The sequence below is a fragment of the Harmonia axyridis genome, chromosome 2 (genome assembly GCF_914767665.1).
Source record: "Harmonia axyridis chromosome 2, icHarAxyr1.1, whole genome shotgun sequence".
Classification (NCBI taxonomy): Eukaryota; Metazoa; Arthropoda; class Insecta; order Coleoptera; family Coccinellidae; genus Harmonia; species Harmonia axyridis.
Window position 1 is genome coordinate 31,521,025 of NC_059502.1, and position 24,161 is coordinate 31,545,185.

The window sequence follows — 24,161 nt, forward strand, 5'->3', positions numbered from 1 at the left end:
TGATATATAATTTGCCGAACAAACATTGTTTTATGAATTTTCACATAAAAATAAGTATTGTCAAAAAAAGATTCTTCTAAAATAAAAAATAAAGACGTAAAAACGTATTACGAATTCTTGCATGTGGTAGAAGAGGACGACAAATCAGAGGAACGTTTGAGATTGGTTCGTTCACTCATCTTTATGAGTGGTGGGCTCTCAAGAACGCTGAGGAGAGAGGAGTTGTTAAACTTTAGCCGATGACGAGAATGCCGCGTATAAACCACTCTTAACTAGTTTATTTGTGAATTTAATTCAACAACCTATAATAATTGGGATATTTTTATCGTTTTTTTGAGACATAACCTATGTGAATTGAAAAGTGAGCCAATCCATTTATCTGTCATATCGATACGTCTTTTTGTTATTTTATTTTTTGAAACCCAATCTCTCACGTGAAATATATCCTTTGTTAGGTTGTTCATCACTCGGTTCATCATGTCTAGAACGGACGGACAAATTTTCATCAATTAGGTTTTCGTTAGAAATGAAATATAATATTCGTAGAAAGTCGGCCTTATTTTTCAGAGGAATAAATTTTAGGAAGATTACAACGTAGTCAAAACTAATAACGGTTATAGAATAACCTAGTCGAAGCTCAGAACAAGCTGATCGACGTCTTCACAGTTGATATCATTGACATCAACATTTTGATTAGAGATGCGCCGAAGCATCAATTCGGCTTCGGTATCCGGCCGCTTTGGCCTACTTTTCAATTATTCGGCTTCGGCCGAAGCAGTTGTTCGATTCGGCCGAAGCGACGAGATACAATTACGTGTTGAGACTCGCTCATATCGAATGCATCAGACCAGACGCCCTTTGATTGTGCTTTCATTTCGCGTTTGAAATTCGAAGGGAGCGGTAGTTGTACAAACTTACAAGTAAAATGTCTAAAAAGAATAGTGATATTTGGAAATATTATTCGCTATGTGATGACAATAAATATGCGCGATGCATTAACTGTAATTCTGAAATATCTAGGGGTGGTGTTGGTAAAAGTTGTTAGTTGTTTGTTTGCTAGAGAATATATATTCAGTACCAATGAGCTTATTATTCACTGTATTTCTAATCTAAGTATATATAAAACCGCTTGCACATATACGTCAAACTTTAAACGTAAAATCACAGCCCAAACGGGACCATCTAGAGCAAAAATGACAAGAATAAGACCCCCCTCAAAATCGTCTGGAGATCCCGGGAAAAATCCCAAACCTTCGATTCTCCCCGCGTTTTTCGAGTATACGGGGTGTTTCGGATCATTTTGACATTTCAAGTCCCATATTTCTGTGGTATCTGTGGACAATTTGGCTGTCAGTGTCATGTTAATAATAAATATTCCATTTCGATATATGAAAGTTCTTGAAAAAGTTTGCAGTTTCCAAAATTGTTATTCGATATTTAAATAAATGCCGACAGATAAAATGCAAAGTCTTCGGCGAATCGAAAATTCGATAGATATTTGTCAAAATTTGGAAATGAACATTTATATCATCGAATGCATTTTCCTCAATTCAGGTTTGTTTGAAGGGTTTGTATTATTTGGAATTAATTGGATGAATGTTACTTTATTTCAGGAATTTTTCGTTTATTTTCCACAATCTATAAAACTACATTTCCTTTCGTGAGAATTTGAATTTATTGCGACAGAAGATGGAACTACCAAAGAGAACAGAAGCTTCATTCATCAATTCAGTCTTGGATTGGAGTAAAAGTTATGCTACTATGAAACAGTATTAAACAGATAGAAAGACTCCTTATAGATAATTCACAATTGGCTTTATTACTGGAAAAAAAGAGCCAAGTTAGTCAGATAACAGTCAAGTTTCCATGAGTTTTTTGAATATCTAAAATATACACTTTTACGACAGAGGAGTGCAAAAATATAAGTGACCACTCCGTTTTTGAAAAATTTGAGTGCAGTGCTGTTGAATTTATAATGAATAAGTCAAATCTTTCATACTAATAATTTCAACTATATATACCCTGTTATATTATATTCTGCTCAACTGAAACATGTATTAATAAGCCTTGGAAATTAGAGACTCTCAAACTTATCACCTGATTTCTCAAAAAGGTTTCACCAAGATAAGATATTGTAGGTAATTGCTTATGAGGTAACATAGGCCATGGGTATTTGAAAGGCAAGTCTATTCATTATGTCTCTTTTTAGTTGGTTTATTATAGCTATACTGAATATTTCTAAAAATAACATTCACTTTAGATGTGAATTAATTAAATTTGGACTTATGCATCATATCATATATGACTATGAAATTGAGAAAGACATATTTTTCTAAATTCCATTATAAGTCTTTCGAATAGTACTTTGAAGATATTGATTTCAATGACGTATGGAATATATCAGTTGAAATACTAGTCAAAATGTTACGACAGAAATAAATTTTGAAGGATCATTCAGTATATGAAGAATTTAACATGGCAGTCACTTTCGAAATTGGTATCAATTTTCCAGCAATTCAATGAAGGTATAAAATACTTTAAAAAGCAACTATTTATTGAAAATTTCCATGTCATGAATGAATGATCAAATTTGTATAAAAATGTTGATACCTACCTATTTGTTCACTAAAGTTTCCAATCTTTTAATCGTTATAGGAATAGGTGCTATATGGCCATTTCAAAAATGCTATCCTACTGATTTATTCATTGCTTTTCATTTTGGTAAGAATTAAATTATTCATTGATTCAGATCCAAAGTTAACATTTGAAAAAATCAAGTCAATGTAGTTATTGACCCATATGGGTCAATAGTATTGGCCGATACAATTTTAGTACCGATTTCAAATACTCAGTTCCTTTTGACTGAAGTAAAAATTGAACAATGATCTTTGTATCTTGAAATGAGTTTTGCACTTTTCCAGTGTTCAACAATGAGATAATTATTAAATTGACTCAAGAAATTAACAGAGTATGCTATATCAGGACTAGTTAATACTGCTGAAGATATTAATAAACCTATTAATTTCTTATATGGTTCATCATTACAACTCTCTTATGTTGAATCAAAATTCAATTTAGTTTTCACATGTTCACAATCAGACATGTTGAATTATTGCAATACATATTTGAAGAATATAATCGATAGCTTTACTACCTTTTCCATAATTTCTAGTAATATTCATCCCTTATCATTTTTTAGCTTCCCCTAATTTCTTTATCATAAAATTTTCTATCAGAAAATTCATTCAGAATTAACATTAGTTAAAACAAAAAAGTCATCCATGTACAATGCAACAATAGTAAGCCAGTTATTTTTTGATTTATGTAAATACTATGATCAATTGTTGATCTTTTGAAACTTTCATCTATCAAAATTTTATTTACTATATAGGACATAAATTGCCCTGTTTAATTCACTTCTGAGTAAAACCCAGAGCCACAAGTCTCGTTCTATAACATAGCATCAATACAATCTTCAGATACTAAAAAACTCCTTAGTTCGTCAGGAATTTCCAATAGGTCCTTCAAATTGTTGCAATTATATTGTATTTCTTCACAAAATATGGAATAGAAGAATAATTTGCTGCTCAACTGAAAAATGTATTGATAAACCTTGGAAATGAGGGACTTCTTATAACCTGATTTCTCAGATATGGGTATCCGAAAGGTAGATCTATTATTCATTCTGCCTCTTTTCAGTTTGTTTATTACAGCTATACTGAATATTCCTAAAACAAAAATCTCACTGTAGGTCTTTTCATAGATCTTATCGAACGATTATGTAAATTCAATATTTGTCAAAACTGAAAATAAACATTGAATGCAATTTCTTTATTTCAGGAAGTATTTCTATTAATGAGTCAATTGAATAAATGTAACTTCATTTTAGGGCCCACAAGTAAATATCCAATGGAATGATAGCCCTTAAAATATATCTATTATTCATTTTGAATTAACTTACAAGAATATCAATATTTTCATCGGCAAGACATAAAACGACAAATTTTCTTTCAAAGTTGAAATTCAGAGAAAAATATGCTAACAATTGTCTATTGTAACTATTAAATAAACAAAAAAAAGGACCATAAAAAGGATTACAACTTAACTAACAAACATAAACTTTTTTTGTCAATTTTTCCCACCCAATCATCAATTAAATTTGGACTTATGCATCATACATGTCTCTATAAAGAAGAAATGTGCTAATTTAAAATTATTAATGTTGGGATTATATTATTATTCAATATTCTCTAAAAATTTTTTACAAACCTATAAGCATGAATAACTTTCTTGAAAGACTGACGCTCACATTTTGATGATTCATTTCTCCCAAATTCTTCAAAGAAAGAAATTGCCATTTCTGGAAAAATGAGATCTGAGAATTTGGTTGATATCGGTTATTTTTTATTCATTATTAAAGAATACAATAGACGATTTATATTTCAACAAAATTTTAAGACATGCGTGTGACTTATGATCATAGAGAAATCTTTGTTTATGGTTATGACTGCGTTCGGCAAATCCACACTAGGGATGGGCAAAGGTCAGAAAACTATCGATAATCGATATCTATATATTGTATCGATATTTTCTGACACTATCGAAATATGTAAGAGTAAAATATCGATATATATCGCTGTGATATTTTGGTGTGAGAAAATTCTGTTGATTTGAATAAAGTTTTTCTATCATAGAGGATAATAATAAGATTCAGTAGTTTGCTTCCATTTTTATGGAGTATTTTGTCCTCCTGAACATTTATAGGGACATTGATGTTGACGAGGACGGCGTGATTACAAGGTTTTCAAAGGGTTCAAAGTTTTAAAGACCAAATTAGATTTTGTGATGTAGTTGCCAATTGTCTTCTTTTTTCTTATTAAACAATGTAATTTTTTTTAAATTTCTACCTGAATGGTTGAAACCCTGATAAGTAAATAATGGCATTGTTTAAGGAGAAGATAGTTAGTTACTTCGGTTCAAATATCATTGGAGGAAATTGGGCAATATCGTTAGAGGGCGCCACTCCGGAAGAGGCCCAACATGATGGGTTGCCTATGTGCAATGTTGAAAATTCAGACGAGTATTAATTTTTGGGTATGGTGAACAACAGATGTCTCTAGTGCGTTTCTTGTTCAATCTTTATTCATCTTTCTGTCGTCGAGCAGGCATCGGAAGAAATTCTCTTGGCCGCAATACATTTTTATTACCCTTGCCGCATGCCGGCTAGCTGCATGAAAAAGGGTAGAGCCTCAGAGTAAGAAGTAAACTGTTTACTTCTTACTCTGAGGGTAGAGCTATTGTTCGAATCGTATTTTTGGTCATAATATTGTTTTAAAAGCTTCGTCGCCCTACCTTCAGACTGAAATAAAAAAAAAATTTGGCACGGGAAAAAAATTAGACATTCTATCTCTGTTGACAGGTAACAAAATATAACTTTCTCGAAATTACTTTTTTTCCCGGGAAAAAAGTGAGTGTAAAGATTATACATATATCCGGGAAAAAAGTATAGTCACTTTTTTGCCGGATAAATTTCGTGAAAAGTTTTAATAATATTGTTAATTTAACTAATAAAGAATGTTATGCGTTATTTAATGAGCACACACGAAACTATTGTATTTTGTCCACCCTGTACCACTTTTAATGATCTTTTGAAATTGAGAGTAGACGCTGGTGATAAATATAAATACAGAAATAGAAAGAAACGGAATACTGATGTCGCCTACGACAATCATGGACGCCTGGTCGTTTTTCAATAATTTTCATTTTGCCTCCCCTGAGAAAAATTTCTGCGGGCGCCCATGCCTCAGTTACGTCTAAAACCCCTAAGTGATACTAGATGGTCAAGTAGAATCGATGCTAAAGTTTCATTTTATTCAAATATGTGATAGCCTTTTAGAAATAACAGAAAATGATACTTTCAACATAAAAACTAGACATAAAGCAAGTTCTCTTTTATTAAATATTCATTCTTTTAAATTTATTTGAAGTATCATAATTTCTTATGACGTTTCATTCCAGATTAATATTGTAAGCAACATGATGCAAAGTGTAGCGATTGACATTAAAGTGTGCCAAAACCATTTGAAGAATTTAGTTGATCATTTCAAAAATTGTAGGGATGATAATGTTCTCGAGGAAAAACTTGCGGGAGCTGGAAAACTAGCGGCTGTTCTTGAGATAGCTCAAGATTTTTCTCCATTATATACTGTAAGACGAAAGTATAAACCAAAATTGTTCGATTATGAACAGACGGAAGATCCAAAAATCGCTTTTAAAATAAATTTCTTTTAGAAAATAATGGATCAAACACTTAGTTCCTTAAATAGTAGATAACGTTAACGGTTTCTGTTTTATTTGTGATATTCTTAAATTAAATGACAAATATCTATTGAAATGCTGTCATGCTCTTCAACAAAAGCTAACTGATGACATGAAAAAAAGAGACTGAAATGAAAGAAAATGATTTATTCAACGAGATAAGAGCCCTAGGATTGTTTTCATTATCTGAAGCGAAAATCCTCTTGAAATTCTACAATATATTTTTGAAAATAATCTAACTTCTTCTCTACCGAATCTTAGTATTGCCTCAAGAATCCTTCTCACTTTACCTGCGTCCTGTGTCTGTTGCTTTTGGTGAGAGATCATTCACTGAATTAAAAATTTTTAAAAACTATTTGAAGTCTACCATGTCTCAAGAAAGATTTTCTGGATTAGCAATCTTAGATATAGAGCAAGAGATACTCGATAAAATTGATTGATTGATAATATAAAAGAATTTGCAGCAGCCAAATCTAGAAAAACATCCATTCAATTTCTGGATTGATCCTAATTAAATGTTTATGCCTTTATGAATAATTTATAGAAGAATACAGCTTAAGTTTTGAAACACATTTGAAATGTATTATGTTACAAATAACACCATAAAGTTCTTAAGACAATGAAGGTTGCTGATAGATTTTCAACCATTCTATACTAAATTCTCAACAAAACTTAAAAAAAAAATTTCCGATTATACAGTAGTACTTTTCTCCACCTCCCCCCATCGAGGGGCGCCAAAATATGTTCCGCACGCGGGCGTTGATGTCCCTTGCGGGGGCCCTGAGCAATATTATTCAATGCTTAACGCCGATCTGAGAGGGGAAACTTATATGGAATTTTATAATTTTATTTTTCATGAAAAATCTCTTTGCAAACCAAAATTCGATATAATTTGAATCAAATATTCAGCTGAAAAAGTCTTATATGTATATTCATAAATTAAACAGTCACGTCCTATCACAAAACAAATGAGATTTTCACAAAAAAGAGAAGAGTTTTTTTAAATCAAATTTTCTTTTTCTTTTGGCAGTATTCCAATATTTTAGTTACCTATTTGAGGTAGATAACCTTGACATGAAACTATTCACTGATAACAATTTTACATAATCAATTAATTAAATTTAAAATTCTCTTTTCGAAAAACTAAAAAATAGTCTTATACTTATTTTTCTCCAATCACAGTATTTCTTTTCAAACGCAAATCAGATCATACATTCCCTTCACGATTTTCATTTCAGATAATCCGGTCCAGAGATATCGTGATCACCGCAAAATTGGTCTTTTTTGCGGAGCTCTAGGAGATCGGCGATAGCAGGGCCCCCGCAAGGGACATCAACGCCCGCGTGCGGAACATATTTTGGCGCCCCTTAAAGGGGGGAGGTGGAGAAAAGCACTGCTGGATAATCGAAAAAATTTTTTTTTAGGTTTTGTTAAGAATTTATTGTAGAATGGTTGAAAATCTATCAGCAAGCTTCATTGCCTTAAGAACTTTATGGTGTTAGTTGTAACATAATACATTTCAAATGTGTTTCAAAACTTAAGTTGTATTCTTCTATAAATTATTTATAAAGGCATAAACGTTTAATTAGGATCAAACCAGAAATTGAATGGATGTTTTTCTAGATTTGGCTGCTGCAAATTCTTTCATATTATCAATCAATCAATTTTATCGAGTATCTCTTGCTCTTTATCTAAGATTGCCAATCCAGAAAATCTTTCTTATGACATGGTGGACTTCAAATAGTTTTTAATTATTTTTAATAATTTAGTGAATGATCTCTCACCAGAAGAAACAGACACAGGTAAAGTGGGAAGGATTCTTGAGGCAATACTAAGATTCGGTAGAGAAGAAGTTAGATTATTTTCAAAAATATATAGTAGAGGATTTTCGCTTCAGGTAATGAAAATAATCTTAGGGCTTTTATCTCGTTGTATAAATCATTTTCTTTCACGTCAGCCTTTTTTTTCCTGATCAGTTAGCTTTTGTTGAAAAGCATGACAGCATTTTAATAGATATTTTTCATTTAATTTAAGAATATCACAAATAAAACAAAAAACGTTATCGTAATCAGATATCATATCAAACCTACTATTTGAGGAACTTAGTGTTTCATCAATCATTTTCAAAAAGAAATTTATTTTAAAAGCGATTTTTGGATCTTGAGGTGCCTCATCCGTCTGTTCATAATCGAACAATTTTGGTTTATACTTTCGTCTTACTGTTTGTAATGGAGAAAAACCTTGATCTATCTCAAGAGCAGCCGCTAGTTTTCCAGCTTCCGCAAGTTTTTCCTCGAGAACATTATCATCCCTATAATTTTTGAAATGATCAATTAAATTCTTCAAATAGTTTTGGCACACTTTAATGTCAATCGCTACACTTTGCATCATTTTGCTTACAATATTAATCTGGATTGAAACATCATAAGAAATTATTATACTTCAAATAAATTCAAAAGAATGAATATTCAATAAAAGAGAACTTGCTTTATGTCTAGTTTCTATGTTAAAAGTATCATTTTCTGCTATTAATAAAAGGCTATTTTTACATATTCCAATGGAAAAAATTTAGCATCAATTGTACTTGACCATCTAGTATCACTTTGGGGTTTTAGATGTAACTGAGGTGAGGATCATGCTTTTCATAACATTCCAATTTTTTTGTGGATGAAGTGAAATATATATAAAGTTTTTGTACAATATCAAAAGAGTCCACTGTTTCATTTGAAACCTTTAGCAGTATCATTTTCAGTTTAATTTAAGCTGTGTGCAGCACATGGCGCAAAAAATGCCCTAGGATTAGCATCGAGTATGCGTTTTTGTAAACCAATATCTGCCTATTTCATACCGATTGCGACGTTCGGAAACTTGTATAAATTGCAAGAAAGAAGTTTGGAAAAAATATTGTTGAAAACATTTGAAAGAATCTTTTTCGAAATCCTTTGGTCCATCGGTTCTTCATGCGGTCTATAAGAGGTTTTTGCGCCCTTTTAGAGTGGCGCCCGCGTGCGGTGCACGCGTTGCACGCGCGGTTGCGGGGGCCCTGGGCGATAGCAACATTCGCGAAGATTATTTTGACAAATAAAAAATATGTTAATATATTATAAGGTTATTATAATATGTACACCAATTTTCAAATTAATAAATTGAATAGTCTGCGCGAAAAAAATTCTTGAAAATCCGTCTTTTTGAAGCCTTCTAACTGTATGTAAGAATGAGCGAAATCCGATAACAAAAACAAACCCCGTTACGACCAAAGCAATAAAATCCCAAGCTCGAAACCTGGGTCATAAACATCGAAGTGTTTCTACTTTACTTGGCTCCGATTATTTACTCTTCACGTCAAGTTTTGTACCCAATGTAGAAACCTCTTTACCGACAAATGATTATAGAAATAGCCGCCTAGAGGGCGCATTAGGATGGACCCCAAAAATTCTGAGTTTGCCACATAATTCTAATAGGTACCGCCACATACGCACATCCAATGCCCTTTGCAGGGCGAGTAACCAACTATCTTCTCCTTAAACAATGATAATGGTATTATAATACAACAAATACATAAGGGTACAACTTTTTTTGCGAAATTCGAGGCTTTATTGTAAAAAACTGGTTATACATTTATAATTCAAAGTATTGCCCATCGCTGGTCACTACTTTCTCCCATCTTTCGGACAGCGTACGAATTGAAAAAACTGGTCATCTTTTGAAGCGATCCACGAATCGATTCAAGTTTTTACTTCTTCATAAGATCGGAAGTGTTGGTCAGCCAGGCCGTATGCTATTAATTGAAACAAGTGATAGTCCGTGGGAGCAACGTCTGGAGAATACGTCGGGTAGGGTTGTGGGGTAGGAATTCCCATTTTAACGTTTCCAAGTATATCTTGACTACTTTCGCAACATGGGGTCGAGCATTGTCATGCAGTAAAATCAATTCATCTTCTCTCTCGTTGTATTGCGACGGTTTGTTTTTCAATGCTCGGTACAAACGCATTAATTGCGTTCGATAACGATCGCCTGTGATTCTTTCAGTCATAATACACTACACCGAGCTGGTCCCACCAAATACTGAGCATGACCTTAGAACCGTGAATATTCGGTTTGGCCGTCGATGTGGAAGCATTGTCAGGATATCCTCATGATTTTATGCGCTTGGGATTATCGTAATGAATCCATTTTTCGTCTCCAGTCCCAATCCGATGCAGAAACCCCTTCCGTCTTTGTCTTGCAAGCAGCTGTTCACAAGTAAATAAACGTCGTTCAAACACCTCGCGGCTTTAACTCGTACCGCACCCAATTTCCTTGTTTCTGAGTCATTCCTATGACTTTCAGGCGTTTTGAAATGGCTTTTAGTGACACTCCTATTGATCCTACAATTATTGTTGCGTTTGACATGAGTCTTGATCAATTATTGCCTCCAATTCTGCATCTTCAAAAAACTTCTCTCTTTCACCGCGATGCTGGTCTTCGACATCAAAATCACCATTCTTGAAGCGTTGAAACCACTCATCTATTTCTTTATTTATTTAATCAAACGGAACAAGCCATTTTACTGATGTACCAGAAAATAACTAAACCTAAACATAAACAATATCGTTGGTACGTTCTTCCACCAATATCGTTCTGACTATATATTTTAGTAGAAAATTGAAACCTCCCGCAAATGACGAGAATTTGGCTCGTAAGCTAACATGGTTGATCGTGAATAACTTTATGATGCAGACACAAATCGACTAACATGTCAATGGCGTTATGTTCACAAATACCTAAACTTATTGTATGACATCTACGATATATTTATTTCTACTACCACTTACCGTTACAGCCATCTATTGCAAAACGGCGGACGCAAAGTTGTACGCCTTATATAAATATTCATATGAATATCTAAATATAAATATTTTTGAGAGGTAAGGCTTGATATCGGTATAATCTGGGATTTGGTCCCATAGAAATATTCGAAGCTCATAACGGCGAACCCCCTCAAAATTTAAGGCTAGGACCGCCCTTGATTTGTCGTCATGGAAAGTTATTTGCATCAAATATTTTCATGTGAGCAAGGGCAAAACGGTATGTTCTAGGAAAAAAAATCATATAGAATTCCACCCTAGAATCAGCATAGTATACCGAGTGAATCGTCTGAAATCAGCTAACGATACAAGGTTTCCGAAAAAAATCTTTTATTTTCTAGAGGGATACCCAGTGAAGGATCTACCGGCATAGTGACGGGGTCCAAGGGGCGGAGCCCCTTCGGCGAGCAGAGCGAGTGAGTATCAATAAAATCGATTCGGTGGCCGCTTCGGCCGAAGCTTCGGCTGCTTAGTATCCGGCCGAATCACAAAAAAGCCGCTTCGGCGCATCCCTAATTTTGATCAGTGTTTCTTTATTATTCTTCACCCTGCTCATCGAGCTAACAGATTGGCGTGTTTCAGACGAACAAAAAAAACTGTCTTCAGTCTGAAATGATTTTTGATAAAATGACAACACAATTATTTATAGAGCTTACTTCGGAGCAAACTAGTGCCGAATTGGTTTCAGTAATACCAAATACGATTAGGATTCATTCCACAAAAAGAACGTATGAATGATGCCATTACATTTTATGAGAGAAATATTCTCAATTCGATATATTGATCAGGTGCATCAGTTTATATGATAGCTTGTCGTAGTAATATACGAAAAGCTATCATAAACTGTTGCATCTGATCAATCTATCGAATTGAGAATATTTCTCTACATTTGTCTGGAATTGATCAATCTCTCTCCACTATTGTGCAGAATACTAAGTATAATAATAATAATAAGTTTATTCATCCATTAAGACACCATACAAAAGGTATATAGGATAAGTCAACATGAAAAAAAAAAAAATTACATAGAAGCTTAAATCTAAGACAAAATATCAACACAATATTCCCCAACTGAATAATAACATTTTTTCAACAAAATTTCCTTTATGAAGTAAAGGAAATTGAACTTGAAGAGTTTGAATTTACGTGAGTCCAGTGATTTCACAGAAGATGGTAAGTGATTGAATAACTTAATGCTCTGATAAAGTGGAGAGCATTCAAATTTGTGAGTTCGGTGCTTAGGCACTAAAAGAATCTGTGAATTCCTGGTCTTGTATTCATGGTTGCTGGATAGTCTTGTCCAGTTTTTTTCGTTTTCTTTTGCATACACAAGACATTTCAAAATATAAATGCAAGGTAAGGGCAATAACCTATTTGCATTAAATACTGGCCGACAACTTGTTTGAGAACTCAAATTAAATATTTTTCTTATTATTCTTTTCTGTGCGATGAAGATTCTTGAGATATCTACACAGCTGCCCCACAAAATAATATTGTATGTTAAATGGCAATAAACCAGGCTATAATAAATGTCTAATAGTGAACCAACAGGAAGTACATTTTTAACTCTTAGTATTGCAAAAAAAGTGGTGTTGAGTTTTTTGCAGAGATAATCAACATGGGTAGTCCAACTTAGATTTCGGTCTATATAGACACCCAGGAATTTGGTACATTCACTTGGAACAATGATGTCCTCCATATAACGAATTCTCAAATTACCCCTCTCGAAATTTTTCAGGCCGAAGTAAACACATACCGTCTTATCTACATTTAACATCAACCTATTCGAGTGACACCAATTCACAAATTGTGTTACAAGGGTCTCACAAGCTACTTGTAATTCCCCACAGCTCCGGGCCGAAATGACAACCGAAGTGTCATCCGCAAACAGTGTCAGCAACAGGCACGTTAAATGATGAGGCAAATCATTAATAAATAAATACTTGACGTTTCATATATCCATCAGTACATGAGACAGTTATATTCGAATAACCCTACATATCCCTATGTTCAAGGAGTTCCAGCACGTTTTTGTTCGTATATTCGTATAATCCAATAAAGAAATATTTTTTGCCAGATGGTGCCTCTGAGTGAAATTCTCTTTTACTGATAAGCGATGTATATATATATATTTCACTTCAATATTCCAGGAAACTTCTGAAAATTCATTCGATATGTGAAAAGGAAGCATGTGGATCCTTATCCATACTTATGGATTTCCCAAAGTTGATAGTTTTTTAGGTCTGCTACAATCGATGATCGTAGCATGAGAATTGATTATATTGGGGATTGAGACATATTGTTTTGGGTTTCATCATATTGTTTCGAACTGAAAGTTCCCAGCGAAATATAAAATGAAATAAAATGAACGGTATTCTCGAAAATAATTTAAAATTTTATTCATCTTCAATACCGTGATATGATTTAGCCCTCTCACGGAAGATGGACGATAATCAGTCTTGAATTTTCATTGGGAACGAAATTTTAAGTACTGAAGCGCCAAAAATATTGCCAAAGACTTAATGTGATTCGATTCCATCAAACGTGCTTTAAGTTCATTGAAGAGAAGCGAAGTGGATTAAATATAAATAAAGAATGTTATTGGAAGGTTTTACAGTTTTCTAGGGAGCCAATTTGGTGGAAAGGTCAGATTTGTGGAAAGAAAAATCATAAATTTTACACCACCTTAACGCATCATTCCTCAAGGCTATGATTGTGAACGAATTTATGCTGAAGAAAAACATATTCTCTGTTATGGCTCCAATTGACTTTCATATACTCAAATAACACTTACCTGCGTCAATCTCTGAAGAAAAAAATTAATTAAGTACTGACGTGAAGTTGGAGCTTTTGCACTAAAAAAGATTTTTTACTTATAATTCTGCACTCTGAACAAAACTGAAGTCAAAGTTCTCTGCCATGAAATGCCCTTAAAATGTAGAATAACATGATATTTTTGATATTTTCAACACAATGTGTTTCATCATTTATTTGGAACAATTTTTGTTATTTTTGTGGGAATGAAAGCATAAGAATAAAAATTATGAATAAGTGTTTGAAAGGTAAGCTTTTCCCCCTTTCAATACCTTTACAGGGTGATTCACCGCTATGGCCTATCAGACGTTTATGGAAAACTAATTTTGTTCTGAAAATATGCGTGTTGGGGTTTGCGTCAATGATCTTTTTCCCCAAAATATTTTCAGATCTCTACAACTACCGGAAACAGATTTCTACTTCCTTATTTCAAATGGCACACCCACTATATTATCGAATTATTAGATAGTTCTTTCGATGGCAATTTCAGCAATATGCTATTCCTTGGGTATGAACTCAACGGGTCATGAGTTAATGGGATTCTTATGAAAGAAATGGTGGAGACGAGGACATTTTTTTTGATATTTCTGCAGAAGAAGTTTTTTCGAAAAACCTTCCTCATTTCCGATTCTGCAAATACGTAGTATTATAAGACTTTTTGCGGTTTCGATCGAAAATGTACAGGGAAGATCATTGGACAACTCAAATTCATAAAACCTCGAATTTTTTAAATAAGAACCTATATTTATTATTATTTCAGTGAATTCTACTTGAGCAAACCCTATGTTTTGTTAACAGTTATCGAGGAAGAACTTCAAATGAGGAAAAACCGCAAATTCTAACTAACATCGAATTTAAGTTTCTTTCTGTGTTTTCCGTTTTCCATAAACGTCCAATAGGCCATTGTGGTGAATCACCCTGTATAATATACATATACCGTTATATATAAAGTTTATATGTAAAAAATCGATGAAGCCTGGAATTATGATTCTACACCGAAATGAAAAATTCAATATCGATTGAACCACAAAATTTCAGATCGCAATAAAATTCTGAACGACCATATTTATTGAATTTTAAGTTGTTTTGCCTATTAACGAACTCAACCGCGTTATTCGAGAACCGAATCTTCCCCTGAAAATCTAGTTTCCAAATTTTTTCGTTCGAGAGTTATCTCATCATTCGCAATGAATGTCGCCTTTCCTGGAGATTAATTTATCTGGAAAATTTTCACGAACTCGTTGCAGTGACAAATTGGACATGTGTGAAGTTGCTCCATTCTGCTGGAACTATGTTCCTTGGTTATAGCCACGAAAGTTCCGCAGTTCAGTCAGCATAAACTCATCTAAAATCCTCACATAACTCTCTGAAATTACAGTAACGGTAAAAATATAGTGAAGCATCGCATCAAACATTAAAAATGAAAAATCCACTATTTCCTATTTCCAACAACCTTACTCCGACTGTGGATTTATAATTTTTACTACCGCTCTCGTAGATACCCCACTATGTGCCCTCTGATGCCTACTTGGTGTGATGCTTCACTATGTTTTTATCCCAAGTCCACGCGCTATTTTATATTCAAAAAAGTAAAGGCCGATAATTCTTCGCGATGACATTGCAATCTATATGATCACCTTTGCCGGATGAAGAAGTTTCTCATGCTTGCGTTTCGTAATGGCTGAACTGCAGTAGAGGAAGTTGACATGAAAATAAGCTTCATCCAATAACAAGATATTAGTAAAAGTTTGTAAGCGTTTATTGTCTGGTTTACGAATTCTAATCTGAATGACATCTTGGGATTTCAATTCTAATTTTATAGGGATGCAGTTTCAGATATATGCAAAATGTGGTGTAGCGTTGATGTATGCACATTCAAAGCAATTGCACTCGCTTTTCAGGCTCGTGCCACAAACATCCACACTCGTGAGAAAAGTTGAACTTTCCCCAATTGTTGCACAATATACTATATCTTTGAGCTGTACATATAACAGTAGAATCCTTAGGTCAAAAGAAATACTTTTTTCTTTTACCGAATCTTTTCCGATTCGGATCGGTGATTTTTTTATAGATTTTCAACAGCCTGTATCTTGGCTATTGAAAAAAGAAATGAGTTATGTTACCAAAATCAGGAACAAATAATTGCTGAGGAGTATACAGAAAAACACTGAAATTCTAAAAACTGAAATAAAAAGTTGTTGGCTTATTCGGAAACATTTGTGACAATGTGGAATACTACCTTTTATCAATACTGGGAAGAAAAAGAGAAGGAAAAGGTAGCGCCGACAAGAGACATTCTTTGAGAATCGTTTGTACAAAATACTGTCACTATATCGTAAGCCTTAGAGTATCTCTACAGAAAAATATCAATTTTGTGAGGTCTAGTAATCGAGGTGGACAGTTATAGAACCTCATCTTTTAAATTCTACCATGACAGTCCCTATTTAAGCATCTGTACCAAAATAATGTACGAAGCACAACTTTCTTCATATTCTATTTCCAAGTTGTCGATCTCATCTGAAGGTGATAAAGAATCTGTATTGGAAAAGAAATTTTCTGCTTACGGGAGACCTTCCAATCAGTCGCCAATTGTGGGCGCCTAAAGGAGAGGGACACAGTAACAAAGCCTACACCGAACAAAACCTGTTTTTGAGATATGAATCTCAAAAAATCTAAATTATATTTTTTTTAGTTTATATTTTGGATCAAAAATTGCATAAAATTTGACAATTCTATTCCCAAAATCTGTAACGGTTAATCGCCTGTTTTTTATATCTTTTTCATGTGTCCATATATTTAGCCTTCCAAATTCATTTAAAGGTGCCATCAAAGTTATTTATATATTTGTTGGAAATGAAATATATTATTTCACCATTATATATTCAATCAATGTATTGCGAAGGCGAAAAAAAGACCCCATATAATGATGAATCAAGTAACGTGTATTTGAACGGTGAAAAGGGATCAAATAAAACCGGCGTGAACTTGGCAGCCACTTTTCAGCAGCCGAATTAATTCCAGCAGCCAAACGACCAGTGGTGTCGGTAGAAATTAAAACTAATGGATCGATCTGTTTTTGGGGTGCAACGCAAGAATTTCATTTTTGAGTACACTTGAACGACTTCAATCAAGTATTTATGACATTTCAATGCACAAAATAATATTATATATAGATTAACGTGAATCATGCTGATCAATGAAACGACGAGGTACATACAAGTATTTTCACGAATGAAACATTGAAAAATATTTAGTCAAGATGATATTTGGAATACTTACTCTTCAATAGCCACAGAATAACATCCGAAGCACATTGATTTGCAGGCCGTCTAAGGGGTAGTTTACACTTGTGAATTTTTCGAAATTTCTACGAACTCCCCGGAAAAAATGATTCGGCTCCTGAAAAGTGGCTGCCAAGTTCACGCCGGCCGGTTATAATAAGTCTTTTATCATTCAAACAAAAAATATTCTTCAAAATATAATGAAGAACAGCATAATGTCAGCATTCAAATCGGCTTGTTATTTCGACATATTTATTCGAAATATATCTTTTTTCAGCCACCAAATCGTAATCCACTTATTGGACTTCCAATCACCCTGATACCAACTAGGGTGAGTATTCTCTAAACATTTGATTCCATTATTAGCATCTTCATCAGAATATTTTTCAGCAAAGGGCTACACCTCCACCTATGGTTGTATCTGACAGATCTAAATATAACGATGTGATGTATCCAAATTCCTCATGCAGAAACGCATTCTACCAACCATTCTTCCGCAACACAACTATGTTCACTTCGAGAGAGGTAGGTTCATTTGATAATACCAAAACTTTGATTCGATCTAGATCAAATTTTGCATTTAGTTTTCTTCCTCTATGAGTTATGTGGCATAATATCAAGTGTTCTGCGAAATTCCGTATTGATTGCGTCACTAGAAACAAGGAGTATCGAATCATCAGAAATCAATATCCACATGAAATAACTGACAACAAAAATGGATTACGTCTCATTTGTATACAGGGTGTACACTTTTAAAACGGCCTAACTTCAAAGGATGATTTGCAACAAAAAATGTCATATAACACATGGTCGAGATGTTGGCGGTTATTCTTCAATTTAACATTTTTTGATTTTACGGAATTTATCACTTTTTCCATAAAACCAATTATATCTTATTCATTTCTGCGTCTTCATCGAATTTGATCATATATTCCGAAAGTGCATTAAATATGCCTCAATATGAGCAGTCATGACTCATGGGTGGCAAAAGATTTTTACTGACGAGTATGGTGAAGTGGTGAATACAAATATTCTGAAGGGAGCGGAATAAGTTGTATCTTTCCAATAGTTTTATGAATGAAAAACTATAAATGATAATATATTTTTTTTACATAAATGGCTAATTCGAGAAGCAGGTGACAGTTGAACTTATTTGGTTTAATCATTTTTTTATTCGGTAAAAATAACAGGAATTCAATTCATTTATTTATGAAACATTGAACATAATAGAAATAAGTATTTCTATGAAAATTATTGCAATATCCAATCATATGCAGCTTCGAAATAGAACAAAGGAAAGTTTGAGTATTTGCGTCTTTTTCATTGTCATCACGTTAGCCATGATATTACAGCAGTTGGAAAGTAGCTAGCACAAAACTTGATATGCCGTTCGAAAGCCTACTAAATGAAGAAGTTTTTACTGCAAAGAAAACATATTCTCATTAATAGTTTTTCATTCATAAAATGATTGGAGGGATACGACTTATTTCGCTCTCTTCAAAATATTTATATTCACAACCTCACCACACTCGTCAGTAAAACTCTTTTGCCACTCATGACTTCTCATATTAAGGCAAATTCAATGCTCTTTCGGAATATATGATCAAATTCTATGAGGATGCTGAAATGAATAAGATATAATTGGGTTTATGGAAAAAAGTGGTAAATTCCGTGAAATCAAGAAATGTTAAATTGAATAATAACCGCCATTATTTCGACCATGTGTTATATGACATTTTTTGTTGCAAATCACTTGTACGAGTATAATCTTCCCTTGACATTAGGCCGTTTCAAAAGTGTAAACCCAACCCTGTATACAATTTTGAGGTCTCCAAGGTCGCAAGAATAGACGAAAATTCAATAGCTTCCGATGACAATCCAATGCTTATCTTGATTTTTTCTATTCATGCTATGAGGACCTATTCACTTAACTCTTTTGTTACATTAATAATCATAGTTTGAATATTTTTTTTCAATCTTTTTGCAGCCTTGTTATCCGCAACAATCTGGTGCACCAATGATCACCTCTGGAAGGGTAAGAAATTAACACATTGCGAATTCATTAATTTATTGATATCAAAATGATCTCCCGCAATAAATAGGAATCTCAAATTTGACACCAAAAATCCATGTGCTGAATGCTTTGTTGATTTCGAAAATGTGGATTGTTGGGGATCTCTGAGATTGTTTCGGTTATATATACTGAAAAAACTGTAATTAACATGAAGAAAATAGGTAGCGTCAATTTTATCAAGTAGCGAATGATTTGAATAATTTCGAGAAAATCAGTCACAAACATTTTAAAATTTGAATTTTCACCTGAAAAAATAACGGGATTTTGCTTGACAAACTGAAGAAGTTGAAACAGACAGCAAATTAGAATAGATTAAAATCTTGTGAGCGCATACAAGTTTTGAGTCGCATCAAAAAAATATCTTATGCTTTTTTGGAATTATTAATGGAATACTTGTTCCAATTCCAACTCTGAAACTTCTGATATTCATTAGTACTATACACCTTATGAGTTTTTTTCATACGTACTTTGTGACACATGTAGATTTTGAAATTTTATAACTAACGAGCAGGTGTAACATATCTTTTGTCCCCAGAAAGTTTGAAAATCCATTCACAATTCAACTTCTCATTTTTCAATTTGTTCCTTTTTTGCGTAACAAAAACTGTTCAAGAACTGATGTCTATTCTATAGAGAATCAGTGTAGATTAAAAACATAAATCAAATAATTTGACAACTTTGTGTCTAATCCTTCACAATAACATATCTGTATGATATATTCAGTTTATTTTTGTCTTGGAATATATTCCAATTCTAAAAATGACAAATTCAATAATCAACCAAAAGAAAAATTCAAAATGACTAAAACTGTACAAATTGAGCAAACGGTTAATAAATTGAACAACTAAATTAACATAAAGACAGACGTACGTTTCGGAATTTTTGTATTTAATAATACAATTTTTCCTCATCAGTGCCTTATAGTTCAACTGAATTATTAAATTTACAAACTTACCACGTGTATATCTACCTCAACAAAATTGCAAGTAAGAAACTACAAACTAACTAAACGTATCGGTTGCTCTGGTGAGGATTCACAGAACAAGCCATTACCTAAGGTAGTCATAGATTTCCTCATTGTTATTCTTTTGAAATACATATACAAATCGACATTTACAATTGAATAAACAATTTCAGAAATTTTAAATTTATCAATTGGTTGATACTGACTCTCTAATCAATAAATGATTACATCAAATTATAAAAGTTTAATGAGTCTTCTTGATGAAGGATATTTAATATAAATCAAATAATTTGACAACTTTGTGTCTAATCCTTCACAATAATATATCTGTATGATATATTCAGTTTATTAAAATAAACTGAATATATCATACAGATATATTATTGTGAAGGATTAGACACAAAGTTGTCAAATTATTTGATTTATATTAAATATCCTTCATCAAGAAGACTCATTAAACTTTTATAATGAGATTAAAAACTATAAACTTGTCGAAACAACAGTGTGACGAAAGTCTTGTTATAAGAATAGTGAAAATTGGAGTTCATTATTATTTGCTACTAATTGCGCTTTAGTTTATTTAATTATATCAGACCACTTATTGATAACTTTCTATTTCAGAGCACTCCTGTAGTCCAGAATCACGCTTTTCCATCTGTTTTTAACCCTCTTTTCGAATATTTCTGAATATGTTTAAATATTTACATTTTTTTAATTATATTCTATTCATGTTCTACTTATGAAATTTTTCTAGGCGTAATTGCTTTCATTCCTTTGCGTTGTATTTGTCTATTTTAAAGTTTTATATATCATTTTCATTGTTTTCCAATTATCATTGACCCATTCTTCTATGCACTAAAAATATATTTTTTCGAATATTATTATACCATGAATTATTTGGATTTATTATTCGATTTTATTCAATTTTCTTTCGATGTTATCTCGAATTATCAATAAATAGGAAAATATTTATTATTTCCAAGCAATTGCTACCAATGTAGAACTGCTAGATTCATTTAATCTTCCGACAATATAATTTCTATGAAATTTAATCTTCCTGATGATCGAATTCTATGTTTATCACATTATATACTCTTCGAATTACTTTATATAAACAATTTACACGCAATGAATTTCTTTCTAAAAAATGAATTTTGTTTCTTCACCGATATACCTACATTTTTTAGAAGCGCATTTCTGACACATTTTTCTGAATATAAGATATCATACAAAAAAGAATGTGTCAATGATTTATATTATTTTATTCAATATTTTTATCTTCATCTAATATAATGTTTATAAATATTGTATGTTCGTTACCTTCTTTCATATTGTCATTCAGTGTATTCTTTCTGTACCGTTCTTGAAATAAATTTTTGTAACTAATATCTGTTTCATTTGACAAAGCATGGTACACATTTATTTCTGGAATAAAGTAATGGACCTAATTACTTCATAACTATAAGAGCTGGAATTTATTCATTTGAATAATAGTATATTTTAAAACAAGTTGCAGAATGGGCTCCTATTCCAACACGAATGCGAAATTCGAAAACGAGCGACGAAGGAGCGAGTTTTCGAACGCAAGAGTGTTGGAATTGCCTTCTGCAACGAGTATTAGACGATATTTTGTCTCTTTCAGTCAAGCTATGTGAGGTATTGTCGAAATTCAATGAAAAATTCAAATTATACATCCTAGTGACTTTTGTATTGTATCTTGGCAGTTGGTGTGACTGTTACGAAAATTGACAGATTAGAGAATTTCAATTTGAATCGTACGTTTTGAATTCCCAAATAATTTAAATTTACGCTTTGAATTAATGACGAAATAGATTTTACACCACCTGAATCAAGAGAAATTGCGAATAATGCTGCAAATCATTTCACACTATCCAAATTATACATTATATTTGACAATTATTGACGTTTGTTGCAATATGATAGGATTGGAAGGCAGTAGAGACAACCACAAAACGAAAAATATAGCTTGATAACGATGCTGTATTGAGTTCATTACAGCACTGTTTTTAGAACTGTGATGATCTCATTACGATACTGAAATAGAGAAATTCCAATAAATGTTTCCCCAAATGACAAATGACAGCCACTGATAGTTTCTGTGAGTTGTCATCCACGAGTATGATGCAGATAATCAAAAAGTGAATACGTACTGACGCATTTTTCCGAATTAGTATTCATATAATTTTTCACGATATTCCTCATGAACCTTATATTTTGAATTCTTTCTTTCGCACACAAATGTGGAATCACAATACAATCATTCAAACACCCCGCAAAATACACGATAAAAACGTTACTCAATGATCAGTACAATATTCTGGAAGAATTGAAAGACATCAAAATGATAAATGCATGCTTGAAAAATTCGAGTGTGACATTCTACATCGACACCAAATAATCGATAAACATTGAAATTTGAAAGGTATAGCTTCATATCTATTTTGAATGGTTAATGAAATTTCAAGAAATTCCAAATAGATGATGCTATGTTTTCTTGCTATGAATTCCGTTCTGTTCTGGTTGTCCGTCGTGTATCTTGACATTTCTTCGATCCTCCTTGGAAGAACCGAAGAGTCGAAACTATTCAGCGAGTAAATCAGTACGTTTTACGATTAATAACATGTGGTTCTAAAAGTTAGAACATATTTCACTGTTGTGAAGAAATTTTTGGAAAACTTATTTTGTCTACGAACTTCTTTATCACATAAAAATATAGTACAATCTGAGAGTTATATTCTGGAATGTTGAAATGTTGCGATAACAATTTTGTCTGATTTCCTTATCGAACGATTTCAGTCGTATTCAATCGGTTCTACCCATTAACGAACTTAAATATTTGGACCCTGATCTTACTCTGAAAATGGTAACTCGCTTACATTTTCCTTTCGTGATTTATCCTGTATCCGACGGGCAAATTCATCTATTCATTTACACCTCGTGTACATCATTTTCTTCTCACAAATTCTAAAATAAATTTTGGCTAAGGACAGCCCTCTGTGCGTTGCGCATCCTTCAATTAAAATCATATTTTTCAAGAGTGAAAATTATTTAGTAATGTAAAGAGTTGATTCCTTAGGAGCGATGGAAGGAGAAGAAAAATATCGCTAGTTCAATATTGGACTTTTACATCATGCTTTCTTGGGAGGGAGTTATGATTATTGCCCATGGGTACAAGGAGTATTCGTTCATAAAAAACATTTAAAAAAATTGTAGGAAAGTATTAACCATTTGATCATATGCGCAAAACGATAATCTACCAAATTTCTTGTCTTGAGCTTGCTCCCTGCAACAATGATAAGAGATTCAATCGGTGGTACCTAGTGCGACTATTGGAATGAATTTCAGGAAAGTTATCTTACTTTTCATTGCTGACAGCAAGATACAGGGGCGGATCCAGACGATGTCTGAGGGGGGGGGGGGGCATAGAAAGTCACGACTCATATCGATTAGCAAAATAGCGGAATTTTTTGTTGGTGCCTATCGAGACACGTGTTTTTTTTTTATAGAAAGATGTATTTTAGTATATCATATCAAATTCAGTTTCCAAAATTTTTGTAGTACGAAACACAAGTTCAAACAATTTCATGAATATATGTAGATTTATTTCATGAGAAAACTAGGGTTCAAGAAAGTATGAGGTATAGAAAAAAATTATTATTTTTGCATAAAAATCAAGATTTCAATTACCACAGTTGGAATGATCCGATTCCGGTCGAATATGCGCCGTTTTTTTTATAACTTGTTGCTATTTTGAAGGTTTGTGTATGCCTCCCTCATAGAAGTTCTAGTCGCCATTGGCAAAAAAATGAGACATTCGAATTTCACGAGCCTCTGTTGAAACG

At 32.9% G+C, this 24,161-nt stretch overlaps 2 protein-coding genes across 14 annotated transcripts in view; one reads left to right on the top strand and one right to left on the bottom strand.

The window, feature by feature from the left end:
• The window catches only part of LOC123674267 (probable RNA-binding protein 46), a 71,405-nt gene extending 49,717 nt beyond the window's left edge, over positions 1 to 21,688 (top strand). The window contains exons 6-9 of one of the 5 annotated variants that reach the window (XM_045609244.1): positions 17,538 to 17,591; positions 17,639 to 17,785; positions 19,248 to 19,295; positions 20,920 to 21,688. In XM_045609244.1, coding sequence (XP_045465200.1) covers positions 17,538 to 17,591; positions 17,639 to 17,785; positions 19,248 to 19,295; positions 20,920 to 20,985 — 315 coding nt within the window. In that variant the 3' untranslated portion in view covers positions 20,986 to 21,688. The remainder of the gene's footprint in view (positions 1 to 17,537; positions 17,592 to 17,638; positions 17,786 to 19,247; positions 19,296 to 20,919) is intronic. The other 4 variants (XM_045609245.1, XM_045609242.1, XM_045609243.1 and 1 more) reach the window with 4 other exon arrangements.
• Positions 1 to 24,161, bottom strand: part of LOC123674263 (potassium channel subfamily T member 2) — a 777,909-nt gene that overhangs the window by 615,834 nt on the left and 137,914 nt on the right. The window lies entirely within an intron of this gene.